This window comes from Rhea americana, unplaced genomic scaffold (genome assembly GCF_003343005.1).
Source record: "Rhea americana isolate MKP2758 unplaced genomic scaffold, rheAme1 scaffold_138, whole genome shotgun sequence".
In the NCBI taxonomy this organism is placed as follows: Eukaryota; Metazoa; Chordata; class Aves; order Rheiformes; family Rheidae; genus Rhea; species Rhea americana.
This window is the reverse complement of record NW_028185461.1, coordinates 1-27536: the sequence shown is the minus strand read 5'-3', so window position 1 is coordinate 27536 and position 27536 is coordinate 1. Positions and strand designations below refer to the sequence as shown.

Genomic DNA, 27536 nt, shown 5'->3' with positions numbered 1-27536 from the left:
AAAGCTACTTAAGTTACCTTGAAACTTTTGGTGCCTTCTCTCTTGGGAAGTTGCTCCCTCCTTAGGATAGTCATATACTTAAAAGGTTTTGAAGCCAGTTAACACTTGTAATGGGATATCTCTAGACATGTATGTACTGTGAAGTAGACTTACTAAAAAAGACATCTCAGTGTTTTATTGGTGTCCTTGCTCTGTAAAGCCACTAAAAAGAAATTTTGCCAGTTTTTAGTAGCATGTGGGTTCTGGAAGCTTGTTTACTCTCCAGAGTTCAGCTTCAAAAGGGAGAAGCATCTGCCAGTCAGTTTTTTATTGCTCAGAGTATTTTCAGTGCTGGGTAGGACATGCATTTTCAAGCTTTTTACAGTAGTTTCCTGTCACATAATACAAATTAAACATGCTGTAGGTAACCCTGCTTGAGCAGAGGGGTTGGACTAGATGATCACCAGAGGTCCCTTCTGACCTTACTGATTCTATGATTTCTTCTATTTTTTTGAGTAACTTGTAATTTTGTGGTTGGAGAAAAAAAAAACACTGGCTGTGTTTATGAGGCAATATCTAATGAGATCTGCAAAATCAGAGTATTTTTGAATGTAAACCTAAACTTGGTCATTCTAATAGTATATCTATAATACCTGGGGCACTGTACTAATAAGGGTTTAGTAGTGTGGATTTTTATCTATAAAGTTTTAAGAGCTATTTTATTTTAGTAGGAGAGTTAATAGCTTTTTTTGCTACAAGATATCACTTAGGTACCTAATTTAAAACGGCAGCTATGAGGGTAGGGTTTGAAGCTATAAGATATAATTGTATTAACTGCTATGTTCCTGGTTAATAGAGGTGATGAAGAAGCAGTTCAGAAAAACAATGCGCTGAAAGTGATAAGAGAGTTGCAAGCTCAAATTGCAGAACTTCAGGAGGATCTTGAATCTGAGAAGGCATCACGCAACAAGGCAGAAAAACAGAAAAGAGATTTAAGTGAGGAGTTGGAGGCTTTAAAAACTGAGCTGGAAGATACCTTGGATACTACTGCAGCACAGCAAGAACTGAGGTATGGTCACATGCCTTTGTAAGAAGGCACTATTGAAATCTATCTTTAATTTACAAAAGGCTAAAACATTAATTTTGATAACCCTTGATGTTTTCTCTAGGACAAAGCGTGAACAGGAGGTGGCTGAACTAAAGAAAGCAATTGAAGAAGAAACCAAGAACCATGAAGCACAGATCCAGGAAATCAGGCAGAGGCATGCTACTGCCCTGGAAGAGCTCTCTGAACAACTTGAACAGGCCAAAAGGGTAAGTAGAATATGAATTACAAAAATATTTTTCTGCTTCAAGGTTTTATGTGAAGTAATATAAGTGCTGTGATCCTTTCCACTGACCGTCTGCATGAAGAGCTAAATTGCCCTCCTCTATGCATGCATAACAATTGAGATTGACTCAAATATATCTCACTGATTTGTTGAACCTATTGTAACTATTAGGCATTCTTGGCAACTGCCTGAAAAAGTCTTCGTTAGACTTGGAAATGATGCACCTAGAGATAAATCATGTAATGCTTTTATGTGAGTTCTTCAGCAGTCCACATGCTCATTTGGAGAAAAGCAGTTCTCATGGGTGAACTGCAGAATGCTTCCAAATAAGGTAATTATAATGTAGCACTTGAAAAAAACTAAGTTAAGAGCAGGTAGGGTAAAGGTTCTTCCAGCCACTCTTAACTTCACACTTGTACTGTGAAATCCAGTGATTAGATATTTGTGGAACATGTTAGCAATTTGGACAGCTAAATTGAGTTCTGTGATCACTACCAGATCAGGTAGGAGGAAGCACACTCTTGTTATATCCAGGCAGTAATACTACTTGTAGTTTAACTTGAATGTCTTGCTCAAAAGCAGAAATACTCCAACACTTCCCCCCAACACACCAAAAAAATAAAAATCCTTAGTTTGTGAAGTTGTAGTCTTGTATTCCACATGCATTTGTGGACAGTTGACATGCTGTAGYAACATTTTTGCACTACCTGTAGGGAATACTTTGCAACCTTCCTTAAATTAAAATACTAAGTGAGAAATGTAGTAATTAAAGCTGGTAGAAAATTATAGTTTATTCACCTGAAGATTTTATGCGTGTCTTTTGCTTCTTAGTTATTAAATACTCTCAGTAAGAATATTAAAAGCCTGGGAAAATACCCTGCAATCTTAAATCTCCTGTTCATAGTAAGATGTCAGTTTAAATGATACAGTAAGTGAGAATGGGACTTAAACATCACTTATGCTGATTATTACTTTTTTAAAAGATTTTGGGGGAGGGAAAGGGGTTGGGGAAAGTGTGAGTGCAGTGGTGAAAAATGCTTTGTTATGTACTTCCAAGCTTCTATGCCTACTAAAATCAGGGCAGCTTTAGTTGATATCTTTCCTTTTATTTCTGTGAGATGAGCCATGCTGATCTGTTAATGGGCACATTCCTTCCTACTTACAGCACAGCTCAAATAGTCATTTTACAGCACTGATGTTCCAGATCTTATTCAAGTCATAGAATGTCTTCTGGTGCTTATGGCTACCTGTGATATCTGAAAATGGATCTTACACTAATTTATTGATCTTTGACTAATGCACACGAGTATTTAATGAAAATGTTTTAAACAATCCCTACTTAAAACTTCCCAAGAACTTGTTTTATGTTTGAACTTCAAAGCCTGGCTCGCTGGAATGAATGTTTTCTAGCAGAAAATTTTATGATACGTAATGAAGTGTTAAATTTCTATCCTTTTGTGTCTTTCCTAGTTCAAAGCAAACCTTGAAAAGAACAAACAAGGTCTAGAGTCTGACAACAAGGAATTAGCCTGTGAAGTGAAGGTATTGCAGCAGGTCAAAGCGGAGTCTGAACATAAGAGGAAGAAGCTTGATGCTCAGGTGCAAGAGCTAACTGCTAAGGTTGCAGAAGGCGAAAGACTGAGGGTGGAGCTGGCAGAGAAAGCCAACAAGCTGCAGGTAAGGCTGCGTGGACCTGAATTCTTCCAAAACCCTAACTCCAGGAAAAAGGCAAGAAAATGAAAGCTTTAAACACATGCAGAATCAGATGGTAGAAATGCTCTTCAACGATCAGTTCCACATGAATTATTCTTGTAGAGGACATGGGAGGTGACCTCAGTCTTGCCTTCATGAGTACTTGAAGGATCTCAAACTGGAGACATGCCTTGGAAGGAGGTAGTTCAAGAAATGCAGGATTAATGCCATGCCTGCCCAGATGTGTGAGAATTATAGTGGCTCCTAAGTGCAATACTCCCTATCCTGGAGACCTAACTCTGTGAAGGCCCTACGTAGTCTAACTTGTGACAACTGGAATTCTGTTTTTTGTCTTGGATATGGGATTGAGTAGGTGTGACTACACTCATTTGTGTATGTGAGCAAAATGTACTGATGATGGCCATTGGTTTCCTTTGTGCTTCAAAGTTGGGAGCTTGGTGGATGGAGCTAGCAAGCAAAGGCAGTATTCTTTCAGGAAATGGAGCAAATGGGATCCAGGACTGCCTTTCTAACCACAGCACCAAGTGCTTTAACTGAATCAACCTAAAGTACCTCAGAAAGAAAACAGCCCAATTCTTTTCAGAGTAAGCTTTCAGGCAGTCGCTTACAGTATCTGCAAGTAGCATAGCCTAAAATAGCAAGAGCTGGCATCTGGCATAACCTTTTCTATTGCGGTGATGCTCCAAACTGAGCTGTTACCCTGATACTCCCTGAGTTAATGGGTCCTGTAAGATGGCCCTATAATTAAAAATAGCGTTTAAGTATGAATATGGATATTGGCATGTACAGATTGAAATGATATACTCTGATAAATAGTGCCTGACTCTTGTGTTGTTATACTGCTGAAATTGAAGATTGACATTCAGCTTAAATTTGTAGCCAAACTTTTATATTTTTAGCTTGTGGCATCTCTGTACTAGGAGCTATTGTTGTCTTAGTTGCCATGCCTGGAATTTGTTGAGGTTTTGTGCTCTGAATTTCCAGCCCGCAGTGGGATATAAGCATTACCATGAGTCAGCTGCATGGTGTTACCTTTAGACCGCTTGCTTTGCAGAACGAGTTGGATAATGTCTCAAGCCTCCTGGAGGAAGCAGAGAAGAAAGGCATCAAGTTTGCCAAGGATGCAGCTAGTTTGGAATCTCAACTTCAGGATACACAGGTGTGTGTACAGTGGAGCTTGAACTTTGCACTGAAGTTTTGTTCCACATGCAAATGTTAACAACCAACAGAAAATACTTTGTTTTCTTTGTGGTTTTGAAAGTCCCTTGGGTAGAAGCTGTACTTCCCACTGAAGTCTAATGAAAGATGCCATGTAATGACAGCTCAGCTACATGTGGAGCCAGTTTATGGTAGCTAGGCTTCACTACTTGACAGACTGTACATTCCCATTTCTCTTTTTTATGACTTATTTCTTAGTCTCTGTGGGAGATGAGTATTAAAACTTTCCAAGTAGAATATTAATGTAAATAAGACCCTTGGGATATAAGAAAGGCACAAGGGAGAATACTTGTATCCTTTACTGACAGCTTAAGTTCCTGAGGCTCACTGTGTTAGTTTTTTGAGTTACATAATGTCACTGTATTCATGTATTCACCACTTAAATATGCTCTTTTCCCTGTATAAAAATGCTAATGGTAACTATTTGAGTAATGTTAGTGCTGACCACAATTAGAGCTAGAGGTCTTTAGAGAATAGGATGGAGTAGGAAGGGAGGGAGGCCTTGTTGTTAGTTCTCCTTAGCTTCCATTATCACATAAGCTTCCACTGCCAAATTGCATCTATCTTCAAACTGACCTTTATATTTATGTAAAACTCGATCAGCATCTTACAGGTCCAGGCAAGCAATGAACATCAAGACAGACTAAGATTTCTTGTGTTCTCACTGCTGACCCCAGAGTCCTGTCCTAGGCTAATAAGAATGCAACTGTCCTTTAAAACATAGCTGTCTGTGCTTGGACCATGTTGGGGTGTTTTTCATTACTTAATGGATTAGTTTCTAAGTATTGTAATCTCTGGTTCTGAATGGTCCATTTGGTTTTTAGACGTCAGAGTAATTTTGGAATTACGTTCTTGGAGATGTAGATTTGTTCCTAAGAGAGGGAAATAAATAGAGTCTGACAATTTCTTACAGCCACTGTGATCTACCAGTGTATCTGCCCCTTCTTCAGGTTTCACTCTGGTCCTTGGAGAAACTGCCATATGTAAACAATTCTCTAACCTTGTGTATGACTCTCACATTTGGAGAAATGACTTACCTGTGTTGTAGCGTGATTGTTGTCTTCACATTGGCCACTGGTGTAAAAGTTTTGGATTGCTTTGTTTTAAACTCATTTCTTCTGTAGGCACCCAAGAGATGTCTGTGTAGAATAACGGAGGATGGTAATCCAAGGCCAAAGTTAACATACTCCAACTAAACTGAATATGTCTGTTTATGTAACAGGAACTGCTTCAAGAAGAGACCCGCCAGAAACTCAATCTTAGCAGTAGGATTAGGCAGCTGGAAGAAGAAAAGAACAACCTTCAAGAGCAGCAGGAAGAGGAGGAGGAAGCCAGAAAGAACTTGGAGAAACAAATGTTAGCCTTGCAGTCACAGGTAAGCCGTTGTGAATGGCAGGACTTCTATGATGCCTACAAATTGGAGGTGAGATGAATTGGTACAGTGAWCTGCTTGAAAAATTTCATGCAACTAGCACGAATACTAGACTGAATTGCTGAATAAAACTTGCTGTGCTCTTTCTCTGTAGCAGTAGTGATTAGTACAACTAACGGTAATAGACAGGACTTTCTACCATTAATGTTAGTGGCATTAATATGCTACTAGCTCATGTTTGTATTGCCTTAGCTAGTAATAGTGTCCATTTCTGGTTTTGTATTCTAGATGTGATGCCTTTGTTTTCTTCTTCTCATGCTAAGCAACTTTATTTTCTTTTGTAAAATTTCAGTTAGCTGATGCTAAGAAAAAGGTAGATGATGACTTGGGAACCATTGAAGGTTTAGAGGAAAATAAGAAGAAATTACTGAAGGATATGGAGTCTTTGAGCCAGCGTCTAGAGGAGAAGGCAATGGCTTATGACAAACTGGAAAAGACAAAGAATCGCCTGCAGCAAGAACTGGATGACTTGATGGTAGATCTAGACCATCAGCGCCAGATTGTTTCTAACTTGGAGAAAAAGCAGAAGAAATTTGATCAGGTAGTCTAGTTTCCTGCTGTCTTTCCATGTTTTTTAACTGGCACCTTTAGGTTATACAGTAGCTGCTTTTGAAGCCTCATAAAAAGAAGGGCCTGACTGGAGTGCTGTGACTACTGATAAATATGTTATGTATATACTTGACCTTAATTATGAGTAGTCACTTAAGATTTCAGTGAACTAAATGCCAGCTTTATTTACCTTGTTAGATAAAGTAACAAACTCTTTGAATATAAGAAAGAAATTATATTGGAACAAAAATTTGCCTTAGAAAGTATTATTGTAATCCCTTCAAGATAGTCAGAGAGGATGTGAAGACTGAGAGATGAAAGTAACACAGCACCTGTGTAATCAAGTAGTGAATTTCTTTCCTCATCTCRTATCAGAATAGTTGTAGCTGTTTTCTCATCAGGACTTTGATCAAGACTGGAGAGGCTAGACAAATTCTGAAAGCCAGTTAGTCTTAGAGTATTTACCACTTCTTTGATGAAAATGCCTTTAATAGGGAAGGGTTGGTCATAGAACTTGAGATATATTTTTTGTGTTCAGATGCTGGCAGAAGAGAAGAACATTTCTGCCAGGTATGCAGAGGAGAGAGATCGTGCTGAGGCAGAAGCAAGGGAAAAGGAGACCAAAGCACTCTCTCTGGCTCGAGCTTTAGAAGAAGCATTGGAAGCTAAAGAAGAATTTGAGAGGCAGAACAAACAGTTGCGTACCGATATGGAGGACTTAATGAGTTCTAAAGATGATGTGGGCAAAAATGTAAGTATTTTTCCACACATTATGTTGTTACACAAAACGCTGTACGCTGTCTTCATATAATCCCTTATTTTGCTTTTAATAATTGTTGTTGAGATAACTGAAAGAGAGGGTCTGATTAATATTTGTGATTTAGGTCCATGAGCTGGAGAAATCAAAACGAACTTTAGAGCAACAGGTTGAAGAGATGAGGACTCAGCTTGAGGAACTAGAAGATGAACTGCAGGCCACAGAAGATGCTAAGCTTCGTCTGGAGGTGAACATGCAGGCCATGAAAGCCCAGTTTGAGAGAGACCTGCAAGCCAGAGATGAGCAGAATGAAGAGAAAAAGAGGATGCTGGTTAAACAAGTATGTCTAATGTACTGTACTTCAGTGGGAAGAACGTGAGGCTCTTTTGCCAAAATTTTATAGCTTTGATAATAACTTTTCTGCCGTTCTTTTATTTACTTGAAAGTTTCCATATAGAAACCGTAATCACTGATCTTGGCAAACAGTAGAATATGCCTTGTTCAGTATGGGACACTGTCAACTACTGATGTCAGAGAATCTACTCCTGCTGGTCCTCCAGTTCAACTGTACCTTGGCCTTCTATCAAAAAAAAAAAAAAAAAAAAAAAAAAAAGTTTAGCATGCAAGCAGAGACTCTGCTATTGTTGCATGGGCATATTTCAAGGACAGTGGTATGTTATTTGGAACTCTAAGCCCATGCTGTTTGTTCCACAGGAACAAATCCATGGATGTTGAGACAGACTGAAAGATTGCCAATTAAGTGAACTGTTTACTTTTTTCCTTTTTTTTCTTTTTTTTAATGGAAAAATTCCCAGATTTTCCATGTTCAAGAATTCTAGAAGGAAAAAACAGATCCAAAAAGATTCAAGAGATACCTTTAAAACTTAGGATTTTAAGAAAAACCTTCAGTTTTTGAATTAACTTTGCTTCTATCTTTCAAGTTCCCTTTTAAGTTCCTCTTACTCCATGTGTGTGCAGACTAGAAACTCTGAACAAGTTGTGCTGTTTTTTTCTTTCTTTTTTTTGTTGGAAATGATTCTAAAACTTTGAGGGGAAAAAACACCAAATATTTTAAGATTTATTATGAGAACTGTAAAATTTTCAAAATTGTGAGTATCACCTTTATAAAAATCTCTTGGACAAGAACACAAGCAATGGACTTGGAAGGCTTTTCACGTTCATTACTATGCAAAAGTGCATGCTATTATCTTGTATTGGACAAGAGCTCATGAGCTAATGTGAAGAGGGAAGCTTAATTCAAACCAGAATACATTATTGTTTTTTGTGTCATTTACTTGTATAACAATGGCATTTCTGGTTTCACTTTATTTTTGCATAAGTTGATTGGCTGATTAGGTACTTCAATGTATTTGCATTGTTTTTCAATTTTGTATCATTGGACATAGAGCTGCTAATAGTGTAGCTGTTTCTAAAATAAGATTTTCCTCTATTTCTTCAGAAATTGAGGTGATTCTACTTTATGATTTTCCTCTTCGTATTTCAGTCACTTACTAATACGTGTACCAGAATGATACCTAAACATAGACGCACTGGGCAAAAAGCTGATCATTAAGTAGTTGACCAGATGAAATGGTTAGTTTTCAGAAACGCTTCAGACACTGAGTTACTGTCTTTATTTTCTTTTTTTTTTTTAAGTTAATTCACGTAGATCTGTTTCACATCTGTAGATTTGTTTTTGCCATCTGCACTGTCTTTCCCGTTGCTTGTGTTCTGTAGTCACTTCTAGTCAACTAATGTCAATTCTGCTCTGCCAAGGCCTTTGGGATTCATTGACCATTTATTAGGATCTCTAGTTTGTTCCATTCCTGGAACTGAGCCTATTTAATATTTTTCTTTCACAGGTGCGAGAGCTGGAGGCAGAACTGGAAGATGAGCGCAAACAGAGGGCTCTTGCTGTGGCAGCCAAGAAGAAAATGGAAATGGATCTGAAAGACCTGGAAGGTCAGATAGAAGCTGCAAACAAGGCTCGAGATGAAGCCATCAAACAGCTACGTAAACTTCAGGTGAGCACAGCCAATGAACTGGACTGCTTTGTCTCATGGGGACAGTCTGTCAAGTGTGTTGTTTCTATTAAATACACTTGTAAATTGAAAATAAGAAGGGTATCAGACTCAAATATACTGATATATGTYGTAATATATCTAATCTGAACCGTTTACATATTCAAATATCCTCTCATATTAGTAAGAAATTAAGATTTTTCTGCCAAAATATTTCTAATCAGTTGGCATCTTTTTCAGCACTTCGCATAATGATTGACAGAATATTACTTTGAGCTGCATATTTTAAGTTTAGTTGTTTGTATCTTTGAATTTATTGATCTAGCTTCAAATCTTCCAAACTCTTTCTTCAACTTGAACTTTTTAAGGTGTGTTTAGACAAAAAAAAAAAAAAAAAAAAATCAGAGAAAGAGGAGTAAACTTCAGTTGCTTTTAAGAAGCTTCAAGAAGGCTCTTTTTTAGTTTGGCAAGCAAACCCGGTCCTTGTGTCAAGCATTTGTTTCCCATTCCCAGAAAAATAGTCAACATTTGGCAGAGATGCAGTTTTGCTTGAGATTTTCAGAGCTATGGCCTGAAGCTGCAAGATATGAGGCCATAACAAGACTGTATAAAGCATGTGAGAAAGCAGATTACCTTTGTCCTGCCTTCTGTATTGTTCGGTGATCTTGCATCAACTGCATAAAGACGGTTGTGGACCTGAGTCCAGACTCTGAGTGGGGAGGGAAGATGGATGAAAACAAGCAATATTGGTGATCTCACAATATCCCAATATTCTATTTCAAGAGGACAGATCAGCTAGGAAGATCCATACCTGAACATGGTCTCTGTATACCTTTATACAGTTGCCTAAAATAAGTGGTCTCATGAGTGGTGGTATTCTAAAGAAGATACAGGTACAACTCAAACATAGTTTCTCTTCAATTTTCTGTTACTATTCTGGTGTCTTAACACTAGTCAAACTTAGTGTCAAACTTGTGCAAATTAAAATCTTAGTCTGTGAAAACAATGTGTCTTTAGCAAAAGATAAGTACTTGCTTCTAGATTGTGTGTAAAATGGTGGATTGCTACTTCTACAAAGAGAACAATTTCTTACCTTGCATAAGCTTGTAAAACTTTTCGGTTGGTTTAAGTAAATGCCTTTTTTCCCTACATCAGTCCAAGGGCATTCTCAAGTTTAATGCTCAAATGTAATTGAGCAGCTCTTCAGAACTTTTTTTGCTACAAAGAATATACCAGATAAATTAGATCAAGCTCTATAATGGTGTATTTTTGACCAGGAATATATGATGGAGGCATTAGAAAATGAAAATAGTAACTGAAAATTCATATAAGTGGAATGAAGCCACTTTGGGCAAAGATCTTACCTCATAAGAGCCAAAAATGGCTTCAGTGTTGCTGACCTATAAAAACACCACCAACAACAAAAAACCACCCTTGTTGTTGCTCTAATGCTGCATGGCTGTATGTTTTGTCTTCCCCTGCAACTACAGGCTCAGATGAAAGATTACCAGCGGGAGCTGGAAGAAGCACGTGCATCCAGAGATGAGATTTTTGCACAGTCCAAAGAGAGTGAAAAGAAGCTCAAAGGTCTTGAAGCAGAAATATTGCAGCTCCAAGAGGTGAGATTAAATCCAAGAAAATATTTTTCATGCTAGAATAAGGGCAAATTCTTCTTTGTAGGAATCATTCAAGTAGTCTGTACTTGGTTTCTCTGTTTGGGGAACAGGAAGGCTTTACTGCTACTTGARATGATACAAGGCCTCGTTAAAACTTGCAGGATGGCTAGAGAATCCCTAAAAGGTGCAGTATACAGTGCCAGCACTAACATTGATTACTGCAAATACAGAAGATCCAAGAATTTCTCCATTGCCTCAGTGGATCTTTTAAGTCTGCAGAGATTTCTCACTCTGTCATCTCTGGTCCTCATCCCTTTCTGTTATAGGCCTGTGTTCCCTCACTGTTGGCAATTCTTATAAGAGCTCTGAGTCTTGCTATGTATCACTTATCTATCCATCATTATCTCCTTGGTGTGCAACAAGGTCAAACATCAGCAGACTTGTTGTRTGCAAGAGACTTGGCAACACTTTTGCACTGCATTCACAGCGCACAGAATTTTGAAGCAGTCACTGAGATTTCATTGCATTTACTGAACTTGAGCTCTTATAGATAACCTATAAGCTGCTATAGCTTCTTCGTGTGTCACACTTTTGTGATCCTCAAACCTCTGCTTTGCACTTGCAATATATTTAGAGGTGGTTCTTAGCAAGTGCTGGGGCGTTTGCACCATATAAAAGTTCAGTGAGAGATTCAATGCTATTTATACCATTGCACTATAGCTTTTATTTTCTATACTTTTCCTACATTTAGACTATGCACTCCAGAGGTATTAAAAACCCATTTTATGCTGAATGAATATGCTTAGGGCATATGAAAGAATACTTCTTTCTTGCTATTTAGGGCTTATATGTTACTGATATTTAAAAATTTTCTTTTTTGTTAATTTTCTGTAAGAAGGAGACTTCTGCTGTAGTGTAATTAATACTGCAGAAGTCCTAGAAAGGACGAGTTGAGGGATTGTCTTAAATATTTTGACTGTTTACCATTCAGGGACAGGGACAAGGAAATCCACTGCAGTCAAATAGGAGTTATGGGGAAGTTTCAAGATGATGTGATCAGTCATTACCTGCTAGGTTCTGCAGCTGTTGCTTTTGCTTATCCTTTAGAAGATGTCAGGGATATCACATTTCATAGCATCTCCTAGAAGTATTTGAAGGCTAAATTGTTTGCAATATTTGATTTCTCTAATGCTGTAACAAATCTGTTCTTAAATCTTTGCAGGAGTTTGCGGCATCTGAAAGAGCCCGTCGCCATGCTGAGCAAGAAAGGGATGAGCTGGCTGATGAGATTGCAAACAGTGCTTCAGGAAAGTGAGTTATCAAATGTATTAACTGTGCATCTGAAATATTTCAGGCAGTAGTATCTGTAGTTCTCAGTAGGCTCTTCATAAATTCTTTATTGACCTACCTTTGTGATAAAATCCACAATTAGAGAATTGCTAACACAGCAACATCTGACAATTTGCAATGTCTAAGTTTTCAGAAGCAAAATAGCCAGTTGCTTTGTACCAGCTCATCTTGTCCCAAATGTTTCCTTTCTAGGTCAGCACTGCTGGATGAGAAGCGCCGTCTGGAAGCTCGTATCGCACAATTGGAAGAAGAGCTTGAGGAAGAACAGAGCAATATGGAGCTTCTCAATGAGCGGTTCCGAAAGACCACGCTGCAGGTAAAGCAGTTCTTGGCAATGTTTTTATGACAGTTTGTATTTCAGCGTGTGGTTAAGTGGAGACTTTGAACAGCACCAAATAATTCATTCTTGTCCTCTGAAAGGTTGATACACTTAATTCTGAGCTAGCTGGCGAGCGGAGCGCTGCCCAGAAGAGTGAAAATGCACGGCAGCAGCTGGAAAGGCAGAACAAAGAACTGAAAGCCAAGCTGCAGGAGTTGGAGGGATCTGTGAAGTCTAAGTTCAAGGCAACAATTTCTACTCTGGAAGCCAAGATTGCGCAGCTAGAAGAACAGCTTGAGCAAGAAGCCAAGTAAGGACAATCTGTTTGCTGGTGTTTGCTCTGTCTGTCAGTACTAAATGTCTGAAACTTCAATGCCTTAAGTTTTCACAGGGCAGAGATGTCAGCATACAAAACAGACATTAGGTTTTATTATCTAGAAACCTGCAGTTGAAGGGACACACCATGACTAGACTGTTGAAAAGTTAAAAGCTGCAGAATAAGTTTGTTCCATAACTGAAACTGCTGAATTAATTCCTGAAGTTAATCAAGTACATGCTATGTGTGGTGGTTCCAGGACGCACAGGGTGTTGCAGAAGTTCTTGAGACAGCTTGAAACTTCCCCTCAAGGCACCGGTCTCTTTGGTTAGAGGAAGCAAGGTGAACAGCTTGGGCTTGATGGCTCAAGCTAGTGGAGAAGGCAGATGTCTGCAGAGCATAAAATTTGTCTCATCTACTTCATGTCCATCCTTCTTATCTCTGTCCTCAGCTCTGTTTTTAAACTAGTTCCTCCAAGAAAGCTCTAGGGTAGACAGTCTTGTCACTCTCTCCATTCCTTCAGTACTTTTGGCTCTGGGAGACGATTGCATTATTGCTTAGCAACATGCTTAAAACTGCCCAGTGGCATCTCATTGTAGAGAAGCACTTTCCCTCCCCCTTTTTTTTTAGCCTTGATATTATTCTGATTTTTCCTGCAGTGCTAATGCTGTATGCTATCAAAATTGCATCCCAACTAACCTCCGGCACACTGAAACAAATGTGATGTTGATGGTGGCAGGCATGTTAGGAAAACTCGAGCATCAGTTGTGTGATGGAGCAAGAGCCTTTCTGAAATAACAGATCGTGTTTTCCGAGCCTTTGAATACAGGAGCAAGTTATGATTTTGATTATTCTAGGGAAAGAGCAGCTGCTAACAAATTGGTACGTCGTACAGAGAAGAAATTGAAAGAAGTCTTCATGCAGGTGGAAGATGAGCGTCGGCATGCAGACCAGTACAAGGAGCAGGTAGGTGGAGGCACCTGGCTTTTAAGACCTGTATCTCAGAAAAGACAGATTAAACCCAACTTCCAATTGAGAGGACTTGTTAAAAATATTTCTTTCTTAAAAGATTTGAGAGAATCCCTATGCTGATGTCCAGGGTTCAATGCTGCAAGTCACTGTTTTGGTTGCCAGCTTTCTAGCCTCCAGCTGTGCTGCTAGTACTGTTTTTCCCCATCATCACCATGGAAAGGAAATAGCTGAAGCTATAAATGATTAGCAAATTTGCCAATGTTCCAGACAGCAGTTGCTGAACACTTTAAAGGGCTAAACCATTAGAGTGGTTTCTTGCCAGATCCCAGCAGTCAAAACCTCCCCATGTTACTTTGGCGTGATGGTCTGTTACTCACTCTCRTCTCACCTGGATCCAGAAGCTCAGCAGTATTTTCAGAAGTCCAGCCTGGAGTCTACAGTGAGTGCTTGGACTAGACTAGAAGGAATTGTCTTGCCCTGGACAGCTAGGACAAATGCAGCAGCTGTTTTGTCCTACTCAAGTCCAGAAAGCTTCATATTCAAGACCTTAATTGGGTAAGATAACTGGTCTTTGAGAACAAACGGTGCCTCAATTAAGCTTTGCGTAGCATGCACTGTTCTAATGTAACCCCTTAAATGCTGTGATCCACAAGTAGCCCACGAGGAACTTCACTTTTGGTGGAGCCATTGAGTCTGAACAGGCAATTTCTACACACAACTGACTGCTTRTACACCAACCCTTCATCTCCAGCAGGGGATGGTTGGGGAGGGTGGTGTTAGTTAACTTTTCTGACCTCCTAAACCATGGGGTTGCAGCTGCTGAATTTGATCCTGACAGTCTGGCTTTATCTTCTAGATGGAAAAAGCAAATGCCAGAATGAAGCAGCTCAAACGCCAACTGGAGGAGGCCGAAGAGGAAGCGACACGTGCAAATGCTTCCAGACGTAAACTTCAGCGTGAGCTGGATGATGCTACAGAGGCCAATGAGGGCCTGAGCCGGGAGGTCAGCACGCTGAAAAACAGGCTAAGGTAAGAGGGACTGACAGAAGTTGGACAGGGTTTTGTCTAGGCCCTTGTSTTTCTGTAGACTGTCTTCATAGCGCCAGCGTGTTTGGGGAGTGTCTGGCTGTGGGACTGCAGAGGCAGAGGCCCTAATGTTAGGGGGTGGGTCAAGGTGAAGTCTGCTGAGAACTGCTGAATCAACCCGATGATAAGCAAGCTGCCAGACCACAAGGAAATTCCTGACAGCTCTTGGAACCTGAACTCGTAGGTTCCTTTAGGTTGATCATCCAAGCCAGTCACAGGTAAAGATGGCATAGAGGAGACAGCAGCTGTCTTGCTTGTTCACTGGTGAGTGTTGATCCTCTTTTTCATAGCCCACCCTCATGGGAGCTATTCTTGAGAGCAGCTCTTTTGGAGATCAAGATTTGTATCAAGTACAGAGGGGAGTCAAAAGAAATGAGGCTGGTACAGCACAAACCACCTTGAGAGGCAGAGAGCAGCTGAGCTAACTTGACCTGTGCTGCACCCTCCTGCCATTCCTACAGCTTCTCTGAAAGATACCGATTGCTCATTTGTGTGCTTGGTGCTCATGAAGAGGTAATATTTTGAGTTACCTGAGACTTCCCAAGCTTAGAGTGATGACATGAACTCAGCAAAAATACTAGARTGCTAGAGCATATTTGGGCACAGCACGAGCCCTTGGTTGTTAACAGGTGGTCTCAAGAGATGGTGAAATTTGCCCTGTGGATGGCCTGAAGCTGAGCTGTTGAATTCCCCTTGCTGTTCAGTGGGAAGCTTTTCTTCAGGGGCAAACCACTAGCACTGTGACTCAAGTTGTGAGCGAGATACAACGCTTCAGCAATTGCTGTCTGCTTGCTGTTTGCAGGAGAGGGGGGCCCATCACCTTCTCCTCGAGTCGATCYGGGAGACGCCAGCTGCATATTGAAGGGGCCTCCCTAGAGCTTTCCGACGACGACGCAGAGAGCAAAGGCAGCGATGTGAACGAAACGCAGCCAGCCGCAGCAGAGTAGAGCCCCGTCGCACCATTTGCATGCAGAGACCTTTTACACAATAGTCAGCAGAACAAGGAGGACTTGCCTGACCACCAAACTGCCTTGTGGCCTAAATCTGCCTTATGAAAAGTCGGCATGCTACAAGGTTACTTATCATAGGTCAACTATGTCTTAAGGCTCTCCGGCCTCAACATACTGTACCCTGCTTCAGATATAGGTACAACTGCTTTTTTATATATAGTAAACAAAATGGGATCGTCTCTGTTCAGTGCATCTGTTTTCCAGACACTCATCGTAAAGCCATTTTATAAAGCATCATGTGAAGGATAAAACTTTTTTTTCTTTTTATCGATACAGAAACTTCATTCCCAGAGGGTAGGTGGTTGGGACAGACCCATTGTCATGACTATGCATGCTTTGTTGTACAGACAACATCCTTCCATTTCTTCTGTGCTCAGACAGCCCTTGGCTGGATTGAGTCTATTGGATCATTGAAGACCAAACTGCACCTGTATCTTTYTTTTCTCCTAATTGTTGTGATCAGCACACAATCAGCAAGTGAACTGTGAAAAGGCCTTGGGAAGTGTTAGGAGGAAAATGTAGGGTGAATGAGTAGTGTCCATTTTTAACCTGCAATATCATTTTGAAGTGTTCTCAGCACCTGCTTCATCCATTAGTGTTCATGCAGTACAGGCGAACTGAAATAGCATCACTGTTCTTAATCTGTACAGTACTTTTGCATTTGTAGAGACCTGCTTATTGCCACACCCAACAGATCTGTGTATATATATTAAGACTAGTATAATGTGAACACCAGTGGAAAATAAACATGCGACACAGGCAAAATTAATTTATTAATTTATGGCTGAGCAGTCTTCAGGATGTGGAGCCAGGTAGCTGCACTGCGACATAAGGCTTACGTGATACCTTAGCCAGCCTGGTGTTACTAACAGAGCCGCTCCACTGGGCAGCAGAGCGCTGGGAGCAGCAGGGCCRTCTGTACTGTACAGTGTGTGTGGCTTGTTTGGAGTCTGTGTGGTTTACAGGGGTTCAGAGATGGATGTTGCCTGCCTATGAGTTAACATGCCAGTGGATGTGAATCCTTTTTTTTGTTTGTTTGTTTTTTTGAACAGTATTACAGCAAGTAGTTAGCATTCTTTTTGTTTAAATAGCTGAAAAACTGACATTACAGAAAGTGCCTTAGACACTACAGTACTAAGACAATGTTACATATATAATTTGCCTATATAACAATGGTTTTAATGTATTAATTTTGACTGTGCTTCATATCATGTACCTCTCTAGTCCAAGTGGTATTATTGATATTAGTGACAATGAATCAGTGTTAACTAGGAAACTTCTTCTGCCACATGCTCAAAAACATGGATTTCCTTTTTTTGGTTAAAAGCTTTAACATCTGTTGCAAAGGTTTTGTTGTGTGTGTTTGGATATTTTTAATCAAACTGGCTGTTGACCACCAGGCATCTGACTGCAAATATCTTTTCTTGTATACCCATATTTCTAGACAATGATTTTTGTAAGACAATAAATTTATTCATTATAGATGCGGCCGCCTGCTCTGTTTACTTACAGGAAGAGCTATCTCCTGAGGCTGGCATAGACCTTAATAAACAAGAGTATGACTGGAAGCTGCCTTTTCCCTCCTTACTGTTTTTGGCTGTGTTTGGTTTGGTTTGTGTTTTTTTTGTTTTTTTGTTTTTTTTTTCTTTAGTTTTGATCTGAATATAGTGTAAGTGGCCTGGCTGTAGGTGTTAAACCTTTGCCAAACTTCCTGCTGCACCTACACTGTGCTGTTGAAACCAAACACTGATATCTGTACTGCTGTACGGCCCCCTTGTTTGGCCTCTCTTTCTCCTTTTAACAAGCTGTTGTCTTTTTCTGATTAGATACAGCAGACAGCTGGAATAGAAACTTGACTTCTGACCTGATGGTCGGTGAACAGTTAAAGCTACAGCTCTGGTTGCTGGTAGCATCAGGTAAAGTCACAAGCTCCTTTGAAGCTACTGGGAAATCGACTGCAGGCTCCAGTGCCCCTCTGTAGGTTGGTACTGTTACCCCAAAAGATGGAGCTGGCCCCAAGTGGAGTCTGTGACYTGTTCCAGAGGGATGGAATGGGACCTGGGGCTCTGCGCAAGCTGGGAGTGAGGTGCCCCCAGCACCCTTTGTACCTTGTTGGTATCCTCTGAGGTAACTCTTGTTCCTGTGGGGCTGTGCCCTGTGCGAGGTTTGTAGTGAAGCACCATCTCCACCTGAAGGAAAATGAGGAGCATCCAGACCAGCCTGCTCASCATCACAGTTCTGCAGCACAGTGATGCTGCAGCAGTGGTTGCTGGCTGTGGTCCTCATGATCCTGTACTGGAGCCTGTGGGCCCCAGAGGGCGACAATGAGGGAGGGAAAGGGGAGGCCACCAGGCAGAGCAAGATGTGCGCCTCTGGGCAATCGCTGGGGGCCTCCAAACAATCCTGCTCTTCTGCAGAGGAGGCTCTTCTCAGCAGCCAAAACACCTGGCAACCGTTTTCCCAGGCTCTTTGGCAAATCAGTTGCAAAGGCCAGAGCTCAGCCCAGCAGCCAGGGTCCCACAACACGAGCCACGAAGGTTACAACAGAGGAAAGGTGGTCACAGGCACGATGGTGTTGGAGGCATGGGGAACTAGGACCACTCAGAGGAAAGGAGCAGCAGCTTCCTCAGCTGCCACTGCTGTGCTGGGGCTGGCAGGAAAAGCTACATGACAAAACAGAGCTGCTAGCACCTTTTCTGCAAAATCCACTAATTCCACATTAAAAGAACTTTATTTTTGGAAGATTACTCTCTTGGATTTTTAAATCACATGATCTGTGTCACCACTGTGGTATGGTACACTGTCCTATTGAAACATGCCATATAGATTTTGAATAAATAAACTACAAAGCCCAAGTTATGTACAAAGATCTTAGGCAAAGATATTATGTTTACAAACCTATGTACAATAAAACAAATGTAAACAGTCAAATGCAGCAAAGGATGCACAGGAAAAGAGGAACATATAAAACTCTAATGGTATGTGGTGACTCTCCCCACCTCCCTTCTGCTGGGGCAAATGTTTCTTTTTTTTTTTTTCCTTCCCCTCAGTAGTTGTAAATAAATCAACTTAGAGCTGCAGAGCCAAATGAATGTGACTGAACAGAGTGGGAAGGAAGATTTTTTTTTTTTTTAAACCCACAACCAAACCACAGCTGGGTTTGCTGGCTCATTTTAAAATCCACCAACTTTGAGGCACATAAAGACAGTGAAATCGCACAAATACATTGCTTGAAAAAGACCCACAAGTTACACAGTTGCCCAAAACTGTCACAGAAGCCCATCAGTGACACTGTAAAATCCAGTCACATATTACACAGATCTGAACATGGTTTGGATGCTTAAATGGTTCTGGCAGAGCGGGTATTCCATTGGCAGTGCAGCCAACTGGATTTGCAGCTTTCTAAAGCTCTCAGGGAGTCTGTACTACAGCAATGTAGGAAAGTTTCACTGATAAAGGCAGGTATGGTACAGACACATGGGAAACGGGAGCTTGCTACAGCCTCTAAATATATTACTGCCCAGCAGCTGCTCTGTCTTGAGCCATGGGGAAAATATTTCAGCGAATCTCACTGCTGTTAGCTTAAGCTAAAGCACTTTATGTTGTAACTCACATCTGCTGAGTGCTGATCTTCACCTACAACATGCTGCCAACCAGCACCCGGCCATCTCCACTCCCCCTGCTGTGCTGGCAGTGGCCAATAAGCCCCTGCTCTTCACTGGCCCCAGAAGAGCCCAGCACTGATGTGCACAGCCACCTCTGCCAGCTGAGACAGGGCTGCAGGAACAGACCCCAGCAGACTCCAGCCAAGGCAACAGGCAGTGCCAGGGGGCACCTGTGCCATCAGCAACAGCTGACACCTGCCAGGCAGTAATTTATTAAGCTGCAGTAACTCAGTCACGTATCTGGACCTCATTCCCAGGTGTGAATGTCTAAAACTCATCTCAAAGCCTTACCAAGCACCGATTTCAAGAATTTTGAGCTTTACTGCGCAGGCAGCAGCTGCGTGTCTTAAGTGCCAGGATGCTGGAGCAGGCAGGCAGGGAGAGGGGGGAGGCTTCATTTTAGAGGAGCTGGCCAACATTTCTATATGCTAAACCTACAATAGAAGAGATAAAGTGATGGGTCAAGGACTGCCCGACCAAGTTCTGGCTAGCAAGACTCCTGCATCCTGTGAAACAGAGCACTACGTGTCTCAGCTTGTGCAACACACAGCGTGTGGCCCAGGCAGAGAATATCCGCTACAGCAATAGGAGAAARTAAGTTGTATTAACATGGCATGAAGGGCTGTGGGCGCAGGGCCTCCTCTAGCAGTAGCCAGCCAGGGSACTGCTGTGCGCCATGGCGCAGGCTGTGTTCTGGCTGGGGCAGGAATGGGGAAGAATCAGAAGCACTTCTTCTCTTGGTGGTTTGAGAAAAGCATTTGCAAGTCCGAACACAACCGCCCGGTGGCTCATACGCTCAGGGGCAGCATGCCAGGTGCTGACGATGGTCTGGAGGATCCCAGTCCAGGGGGACCTTGGTCAAAGCCGTTTACTGCCCTGAGAAGGAAAAAGAGACAAGTCAGTACATGATGAGCAGCCCCAGGAGAGAGCTGCTGCTGCTACTGCTCATCTCTCCCCACCACCAGAAGCTGGAAGATGGAGTGTATCTTTTCCCTTTTCAGATGTCCTAGCAGCATCTGTCCCCAGGCTGGGCTCAATTGCAGCAAGCCTTGGACACACGTGGGAGCCTGCTGTGCAGGTCAGCAGGGACAGAGGAGACCTGACTATACAGGAGCTGTTCAGGGTGTGCTGGAACAGGGCTCATGTAAGACTCTGCTACCCACCTCCAGCTGTGAGGATCAACAGTCACTGACAGCCAGGGACAGATGGACAGACACGCATGCACACACTTGCTGGCTAAGGGGACCAGCCAAGGAGGTCCAGGTGCTCTTGTGCATGCTCTGAACCCTCTGGGGCTATGCAATCAGGTCTGTGCAGCTGAAGGCACCAGGCACAGCAGCCCTGCAGGCTCCAACCCCACRTTTAGCTCCTCTTCCTTCTTAAAAGCTGACTGTTTGCCCGAAAGTGGCCATTTTCACATATCTGCATGACCTATGTGCAGCCCCCCAAGGGCTGGGTGGTCAGCACCGAGCTGCAGGGCACAGTCACGCAGGGCTGTGCAGCAGAGCTGCGAGTCAACTCTACCAGAGTCTCCTGGACTGTTCATATGTGGCTCTACTCAGTTCTCCCAATAAAAGGGATGGGAAAATGTACATATGCACACACACACGCACAGAGTGCTACAACGCACTACACAATGGAGAATGGGGTCTGCTAGAGCAGGCAGGCATATGTTAAATAAAGCACAGCAGGTTTTGCCTCCATGCTACTCTACATACGGCTGGGGTGCAGTGAGGGCTCCAGCAGCCCTCCAGGCCTCACCATACATACTTCCCAGCTAATCTTCAAGCCCTCAAACTTCACACAACCAAGAACAATCTATTTCTTTTCCAGGCTACTGCCCTTCCCAAAGCTGTTGACGGCAGCAGCATGGAGAACCTGGCTTCCTGGTGGGTTAGAGAGTACATGGATCTGTCAGCTTCTCAGCCTCTGCTTCGTTATGGCTTTGCCAGATCTCCTGCAGTTAGGCTCAATGAACAGCTTCTGCCTAGGCTCACCATTTGGTGATCACCACCACAGCCCTGGCAACAAGAGACAAATATTTCTCTGTAATAGGACATGTCCATCCCAACTATTGCCACAGAACTAGCACTTTGCCAATGTTATCAATCAAATTTATTCTACTGAAGGTATATACGGAAAAAAAAAAAAAAAAAAAAAACGCAACACACAGACACAGACCTCTGCAAGGCAGGACAGATGCCCTGTCTTCCCGTGCAGCTAGTCACAAGAAGTATCTCTGCAACACTTCATCAGCTTTCCCCAAATCATCAACATCCAAGAGATGCCATTCACATCTCTCTTGGCAGAACTACATTCAGGAAAGGGAAGCTTTTTAAGAGGCCATCTTTGCTGCTTAGATCAGTGGCCTGTTGTCTCCAGCTCTCACAGCAAGAGCTGACAAGGAAAAATAATGGACAGTGAACTCTGGATGGCTCTGGCACTTTAGTAGAAACGAGAAGACTTTACAAAGAAAAAGTCAAGAACTACCAACCAGGGTGTTGGCTGCTCAGGCTGTACCTGAGGTAAGAGTTTGGAGAAACATGATCCCCCTGTTGGTGCCACTGCTGAAGGGACCATTCCAGGAGCTCACACGTGCTCAGCACCCAGGGCTCTGCAGACAGGCTCACGGCAGCATCCCCAGGATGGAAATCAATTGATTTCTGAACTCCCTTTTGCCTGGCACACACCTCATGCTCATCTCTCGTTCACTGCTTTTACAGCAGTGACCCTATACTATACCTGCGGGATCACTGAAGTATGAACCCCACGAACAAACCCCAGAACAACGTTGCTGTTGCACTGGGCCATTATGAAAACCTTCTGGAAGAGCAGATGAGAGCTACAGCACCAGCGCTCACTAGTGAAGACAGCTTCCCATGGTAACACCCAGCTCACTCTCACGGAGGTGTGCCGTTTTCTTTCCCCATCTTGCTGTTCAAACATCCACACTTCCATATTAACACAGGCTGCTGCACATCCCAGAACCCACCTTTTCCATCTCCTCCCCTTAAAGCTTTTAATTTCACATTTGCATGTTACTTTGATATATTTAAAAATCTAAGTACCTTCACGGCTGCAAGAAACAAAAAGCAATTTGAGAAACAGCTTAGGGTAAGATGTACTTTGCTACTCTAATTTGCAGGGGCATGAAGCCAACCTGATCCTGACATGACTCTGCAAATCGGTTATCAGCTAGAAAGAAACTCTGCCAAGTAGGACAGTAAAAAAAGGACCAAAATAGTATTAAAATGTGACAGTTTGCTGTCTGTTAGAAGAGTCTGAGAAAAGTGACATTCAACTTTAGTAGACTACAAGTCCTGAAGCCATGCCATGCTCGTGTTTGACGAGTAGCATGGCAACGTAGCCACGTTCGAAAGATGCCCCAAGTGACGAGCCACTCTTCACGACTCAGAGCCACTGTCACCATTGGATGGCACAACCCCAGGGCTCTCAACAGGCCTGCCAGATTTGCTGCTCCTCAGCTCAGCTGAACTAACACATACCTCCAGCTGAGGATTTCCTGGCTTTACCGCTTCCCAGGAACTGCGATTCCCTCAGTCACAGTTAAGATCAGCGCAGGAACTACAGGCTGGGGCAGGACTGACTCCCTTCAAATCCAGAGCAAGTGCCACTACTCCATACAGAGCCATGTCTTGCACGGATTGAAGTGACAAATGAGCCTCTGCAACCCAGGGATCAACAGCAGCATTACATGAAGCCAGGCGGGGCAGACGTGCACAGAAGGGACTACACCCCCACGGTGCTCCGCACGGCTTGGGGCATTATTCCTCTTTGCACAGAGTCATCTACATTCCTTGCCACCAGACATTTCAATGCTGCAGCATTTCTGCCATTCTGACATGACTTTAAAACGCACTGCACAGCATTAGTACGTGGCAGCGCACCAGGAGCAGCTTTCATCCAAAGCACGTGGGCTAGTGGATCCCTTCCTCTCGCCTTGGTCAAGCCTCGCAGCAGAACTGGGAAGTCATCAGCGTCCTCTCCTCTGTGCCACACGTGGAGATACGATCCCTGAGCTGTGATTTTGGTGAAGCACATTTGCCAGCACTGATTACTGCAGCCCGTCTCCAAAGAACTGGGAGGACTCGGTGGCAGGGATTACCTCCCCCTCGCTGTGCAAGGGTGCCATGGAGTCACTCTGCACTCCCATGGCGATGAGGGAGCAGCTGCAGCTCCCTGCCTCCCCCCACATCCTGCAGACAGGCAGATGAACAAGCGGTTCAACTCAAACAGCGCAAACTGCTCTGATACTGCTACTTCTGGGGCACTGATCGCTCCTGAATGTGGTTTCTAGCATCCAAGCACAGCCATCGGCACCCTAACAAAAGAACCCGTCTCTGCCGGCAGTTTCTGCCTCTAAAGAAAGCGGTGCAAGTCCAAGACTCTGTAGCTCTTACTCTGAGTTGCACTTAGCAGCTCAGGTGCCTGGGTCTCGGATGACCTTTTCAGTCTCCCAGAGGTGGATGAACAAGGCAGAAGCCATGAAACAGGCACTCTACACAATGAAACACTGACAGGACAGGGCTCAGTCCAAATCACCAGTGTCACAAATAATCCAACGTGAAAGACGAAGCCAGAGACAAGCAGGAAGAATACGCCCCATCTCAGAGCCACAGATACCAAGGGGATGAATGCTGTAAAGCCAGGAACTACACTGCATCTCCCTCTCGTCAGCTTCCCTAAGGGAAGGGCGAACATGTCTCTGCCTCAGCTCTGTCAAAATCTCCCTAGGCACCTCACAGGCTGCCCAAAGCACTGCCTCTAATACTGCATGCCAGTGGCTATACATGCGGTGAGGAGCAGGAACGTACCTGCCTTCGCGCGCAGCCTTCCTGGGCCTCAGGCAAGCGTCCTGCCAACAGACCCCCTCCAGCACTGCAGCAGCAGCCCGAGTCCAGGCTTGCCTGCACGCTGGCCACGGCGTCCAAGGAGGCACGGTGCGAATCCTGAGGCTATGCAGACTGTTAAGTATATTTACTGATACTTCTGCAATGGCCCTTTTGTGTACTTTATATGGAGCCAGGGAACCTCTTACTTTGCCTTTTGATGTTCTTTGTGCCTGGTCTCAGTCTGCAGAACTGAACCATGGGCTGCAGTCCACCGACTGCTCTGGAGGAACCCAGGCACAGAGGTATCTTTAAAAATGCTCCTGGTTTAGGCAGAGCTGGTTAACAAGTGTAACACTGATTCACGGGCAAAACAACCAGGAAAAGCGACGCACAATGAAGACATCGGTCACGTGAAGAGGCACCAACACTGTGCAAGATGGGGAGTACTCACAGCAGAGATGTGCAAGGGACACAGCCAACAAGGCTTTGCAACATAGGAAAGACAAGTCTTGTTTGAAAGACTTGGGGGAGGGGGTGGAAAGAGTAATGCTGAAAGATAAAATTATTTTGGCTGAGCTCATTGAGATCTTATCCAGCCATTAGTTTGTGCTGTTAACACGAAAACGTACCAAGAAGGGTTAGCATTATTTTAGTTAAAAATAAAAATAATAGATTAAGCAGAGCAACTTTAAAAATAAAGGATGCTGGATTCTTCCTGCCTACCTTCTGCAGAGAAAGCTAGAAAGAAAAACCAATGTGTTTGGTCTCTAAAGTCAAACTTTCCTACTGTGTCTTGGAAGCAGTAGCATCTTCTCTCTCTAGACATGGCTGTGATGAGCATACACATCACTGCAGTCTTTAACTGTTCTGTACAGGTCTGGCACACACGAGGGGCCACTGCTCACAGAGAGCTGACGTTGCCTGACAGCCTAGAGATCTGCTCTTAATGATTAATTCAAGCAAGGTCATTTGCATCCTGCTTTTAGCTCTTTCCCCGGTCAGTCAGACCCAACCTGACATGCTCCACAGGGGCTCCATGCTGTGTGCCCTTGGCTCAGGGCTTGCTTCTCTTTCCAGCACTGCTAACTGTGCTAAAATCATCAGTCCCTGCTGGAAATGTCCCTTGCAGAGGTTTCTGATGGACATTTCTTACTGCCCATTCACATGGTGGTATGCATTTTATGTCTACTTCTAACTGCTCTTCCTGACTCACTTGTATTTTGCCAATTCTTTGCAAACTTCATTGGCTCAAATTTGAGTCCCATGGCCCATTAAAAACATATTCATGAATTTGTATTTCAAGTAGCACTCTGTATTTAACACCTTAACTCCGAGGCTTCTTGAATTTTAAGTTAACCTGAGCAAAACCTCAGCAGGTCCTTTCCATAGCTGAACAAGCCAGTCTAAGAACTAAATGGATGTGGTCAAAGCATAAATGGAAACTAGCTCAGCAAGAAAGCAAGAGGAAGAGTGAATTTTCAGGCAGATGAGAGCCTTATAACAGGCCACTGCTCCCAAGCAACAGTAACAGCACAAGGAGGTAGAGGAATGCCAGGCTAGAGAATTGAGGAACACAGAGATAAGGCTGTGGCAGTTCAGGTACGGGTCAGTTTTAAATTGGTAGGGAATTGCACTTTCTGACATTATGGAAACCCTCTGTGCTCCCTCAAGATGCAGTTAAGTGAGATGAACCCAATCCTCAGGTATTACAGGCTTTGCCTGCACTGAGCCTGTGCATGGCAGACCTCCCCCTCCCACAGAGGGGGCTGTCCCAGTACCTGAACAGCTTTGGTGGCATGACTGTTTCCACTGGGTCCTTCCAGCTGGCAGAGCTGCACCAGGCAGGGACTGCAACACTGAGCAGAAACATTGCTGCCTCCATGCTTCAGGCTAGTTTTTTCCCCCTGCTTATAATCTCAGCTGACTCATTTTATGTCTGTGCCTTTGTTTGCTTTCCCATTAATCAGAACCACAGCTACAGAGCACCAGTGAGCCACTATGGAACAAAGCACTTAAAAGACCACTGAAGGCAAAACACCACTGAAAGGCAAACTAACTTTTACAGTTAAATTAACTGCAGCAGTGCTTCATACAGTATCTCTGCTGCATCTGATTTGGTCAGAAATGAATCTATTTGCAGTAGGATTAGTTCAAGAAAGCAAGTAGCTCTGGTCTTGTGACCACAAGACTGTGTGAAGTTTATCTAAAGTAAGGAGGAAGAGAGAGACTGTAGCCTCAGGCTTTGATCATTGCCTATTAGTTTGCAATGCTAAGAGAACTACCTCATGCAGTTAGCATAACCACCAAGTCTGCCCCTCCAAGCACCAGAGTTAAAATGCATGCAGCTTATCATTGCAAATAAATTCATTTACCCATGACCAAGGTGGGAAATATGACCTTTTCACGCCTAGTGGAGAAAAAAATCAAAACAGTTTATGTACACAATAAAGACATTCTTGGGTACAAGCCTGTATGAAAGAAACAGGGGAAAAAACAAAGGTGTTGAATCTCACCAGTCCTTTCCCCTTAGACCTCTGCACACTGAAACTCTTCCCTGCACAGGCAGGCTAGGGTCCTATTTCAGTGACAATCAACTCTCCCACTGCACCTCGCTGCCAAGAGTGCGTGACCTGAATAAAAGCCTAGGGTTTTGCAAAGCACATTACAGGACATAGAACTACTCACCTGTACCTGAAATACCCACAGTGAAGCAGGGTCTCCTCTTTTTCCAGTGATACTTTCTATTTTTAATTTTCTTAAAGTGAACTAGAGAAGGGCAAGAACACCCTGATTCTACAGTCTGATATATTACAATTAAGGCTGTGGACAACAGCATCCACCATGTGTATGCACCTACATGTTTCACAGGACTGCCTGAAGTGAGCAAGCAGAGGCACTATTCACGTTTTAACTCTAGTTTATGTTTTAGAACATAGCCGAAAAAGAAAAAAAAAAAAACTAAGAGCAAAAGTTAACTACAGAAATGACTCTGACATTCAAGAAAACAGGAAGGGGAGCAGGGGAGAAGTAAAAAAAGGAGTTAATGGCCCAAGGAACAAATGACAGACCTCAGTTCACATATCATCTCAGCCCAGCTATTCAGGCACCAAGCCTCTGCAGAACCCATCAAGGTCATAGCCATTTTGTTCTCCAGCTGGATCAAATGTAATAATCACTTAAGAATAATTACAACAGCAAGAAATGAGCACCTAGCTCAGAACATCCTCAGGTACTGTTCTGATAAGCCCTGACACCTGGACAGAAATGTCATGCTTGTAAAGGAACAAGTCTGCAGGAAACCAATCTTACATCAGACTTTGCAGAATTAAACAGAACCAAAAAAAAAAAA

The 27536-nt window shown here is 43.0% G+C and overlaps 1 protein-coding gene and 1 long non-coding RNA gene across 2 annotated transcripts in view; one reads left to right on the top strand and one right to left on the bottom strand.

Annotated features, from left to right (window-relative positions):
- MYH10 (myosin heavy chain 10) overlaps positions 1-17237 on the top strand; it is a 97455-nt gene extending 80218 nt beyond the window's left edge. Inside the window, exons 26-41 of the mRNA XM_085298296.1 lie at positions 799-1048; positions 1149-1293; positions 2781-2987; positions 4078-4182; positions 5464-5616; positions 5966-6214; positions 6761-6973; positions 7107-7319; positions 8842-9003; positions 10491-10619; positions 11839-11927; positions 12159-12282; positions 12387-12595; positions 13459-13567; positions 14430-14602; positions 15462-17237. Of these exons, the coding sequence (XP_085154422.1) occupies positions 799-1048; positions 1149-1293; positions 2781-2987; positions 4078-4182; positions 5464-5616; positions 5966-6214; positions 6761-6973; positions 7107-7319; positions 8842-9003; positions 10491-10619; positions 11839-11927; positions 12159-12282; positions 12387-12595; positions 13459-13567; positions 14430-14602; positions 15462-15606 (2675 nt within the window). The 3' untranslated portion in view covers positions 15607-17237. The remainder of the gene's footprint in view (positions 1-798; positions 1049-1148; positions 1294-2780; positions 2988-4077; positions 4183-5463; positions 5617-5965; positions 6215-6760; positions 6974-7106; positions 7320-8841; positions 9004-10490; positions 10620-11838; positions 11928-12158; positions 12283-12386; positions 12596-13458; positions 13568-14429; positions 14603-15461) is intronic.
- Positions 17238-18361: 1124 nt separating this feature from the next.
- On the bottom strand, positions 18362-27136 carry LOC146599573 (uncharacterized). The gene is made up of 2 exons (XR_014894971.1): positions 26560-27136; positions 18362-20210 (listed from the first exon to the last, which is right to left on the bottom strand). It is a non-coding gene; the product is annotated as an uncharacterized LOC146599573 (long non-coding RNA).
- Between the last annotated feature and the right edge of the window lie 400 nt (positions 27137-27536).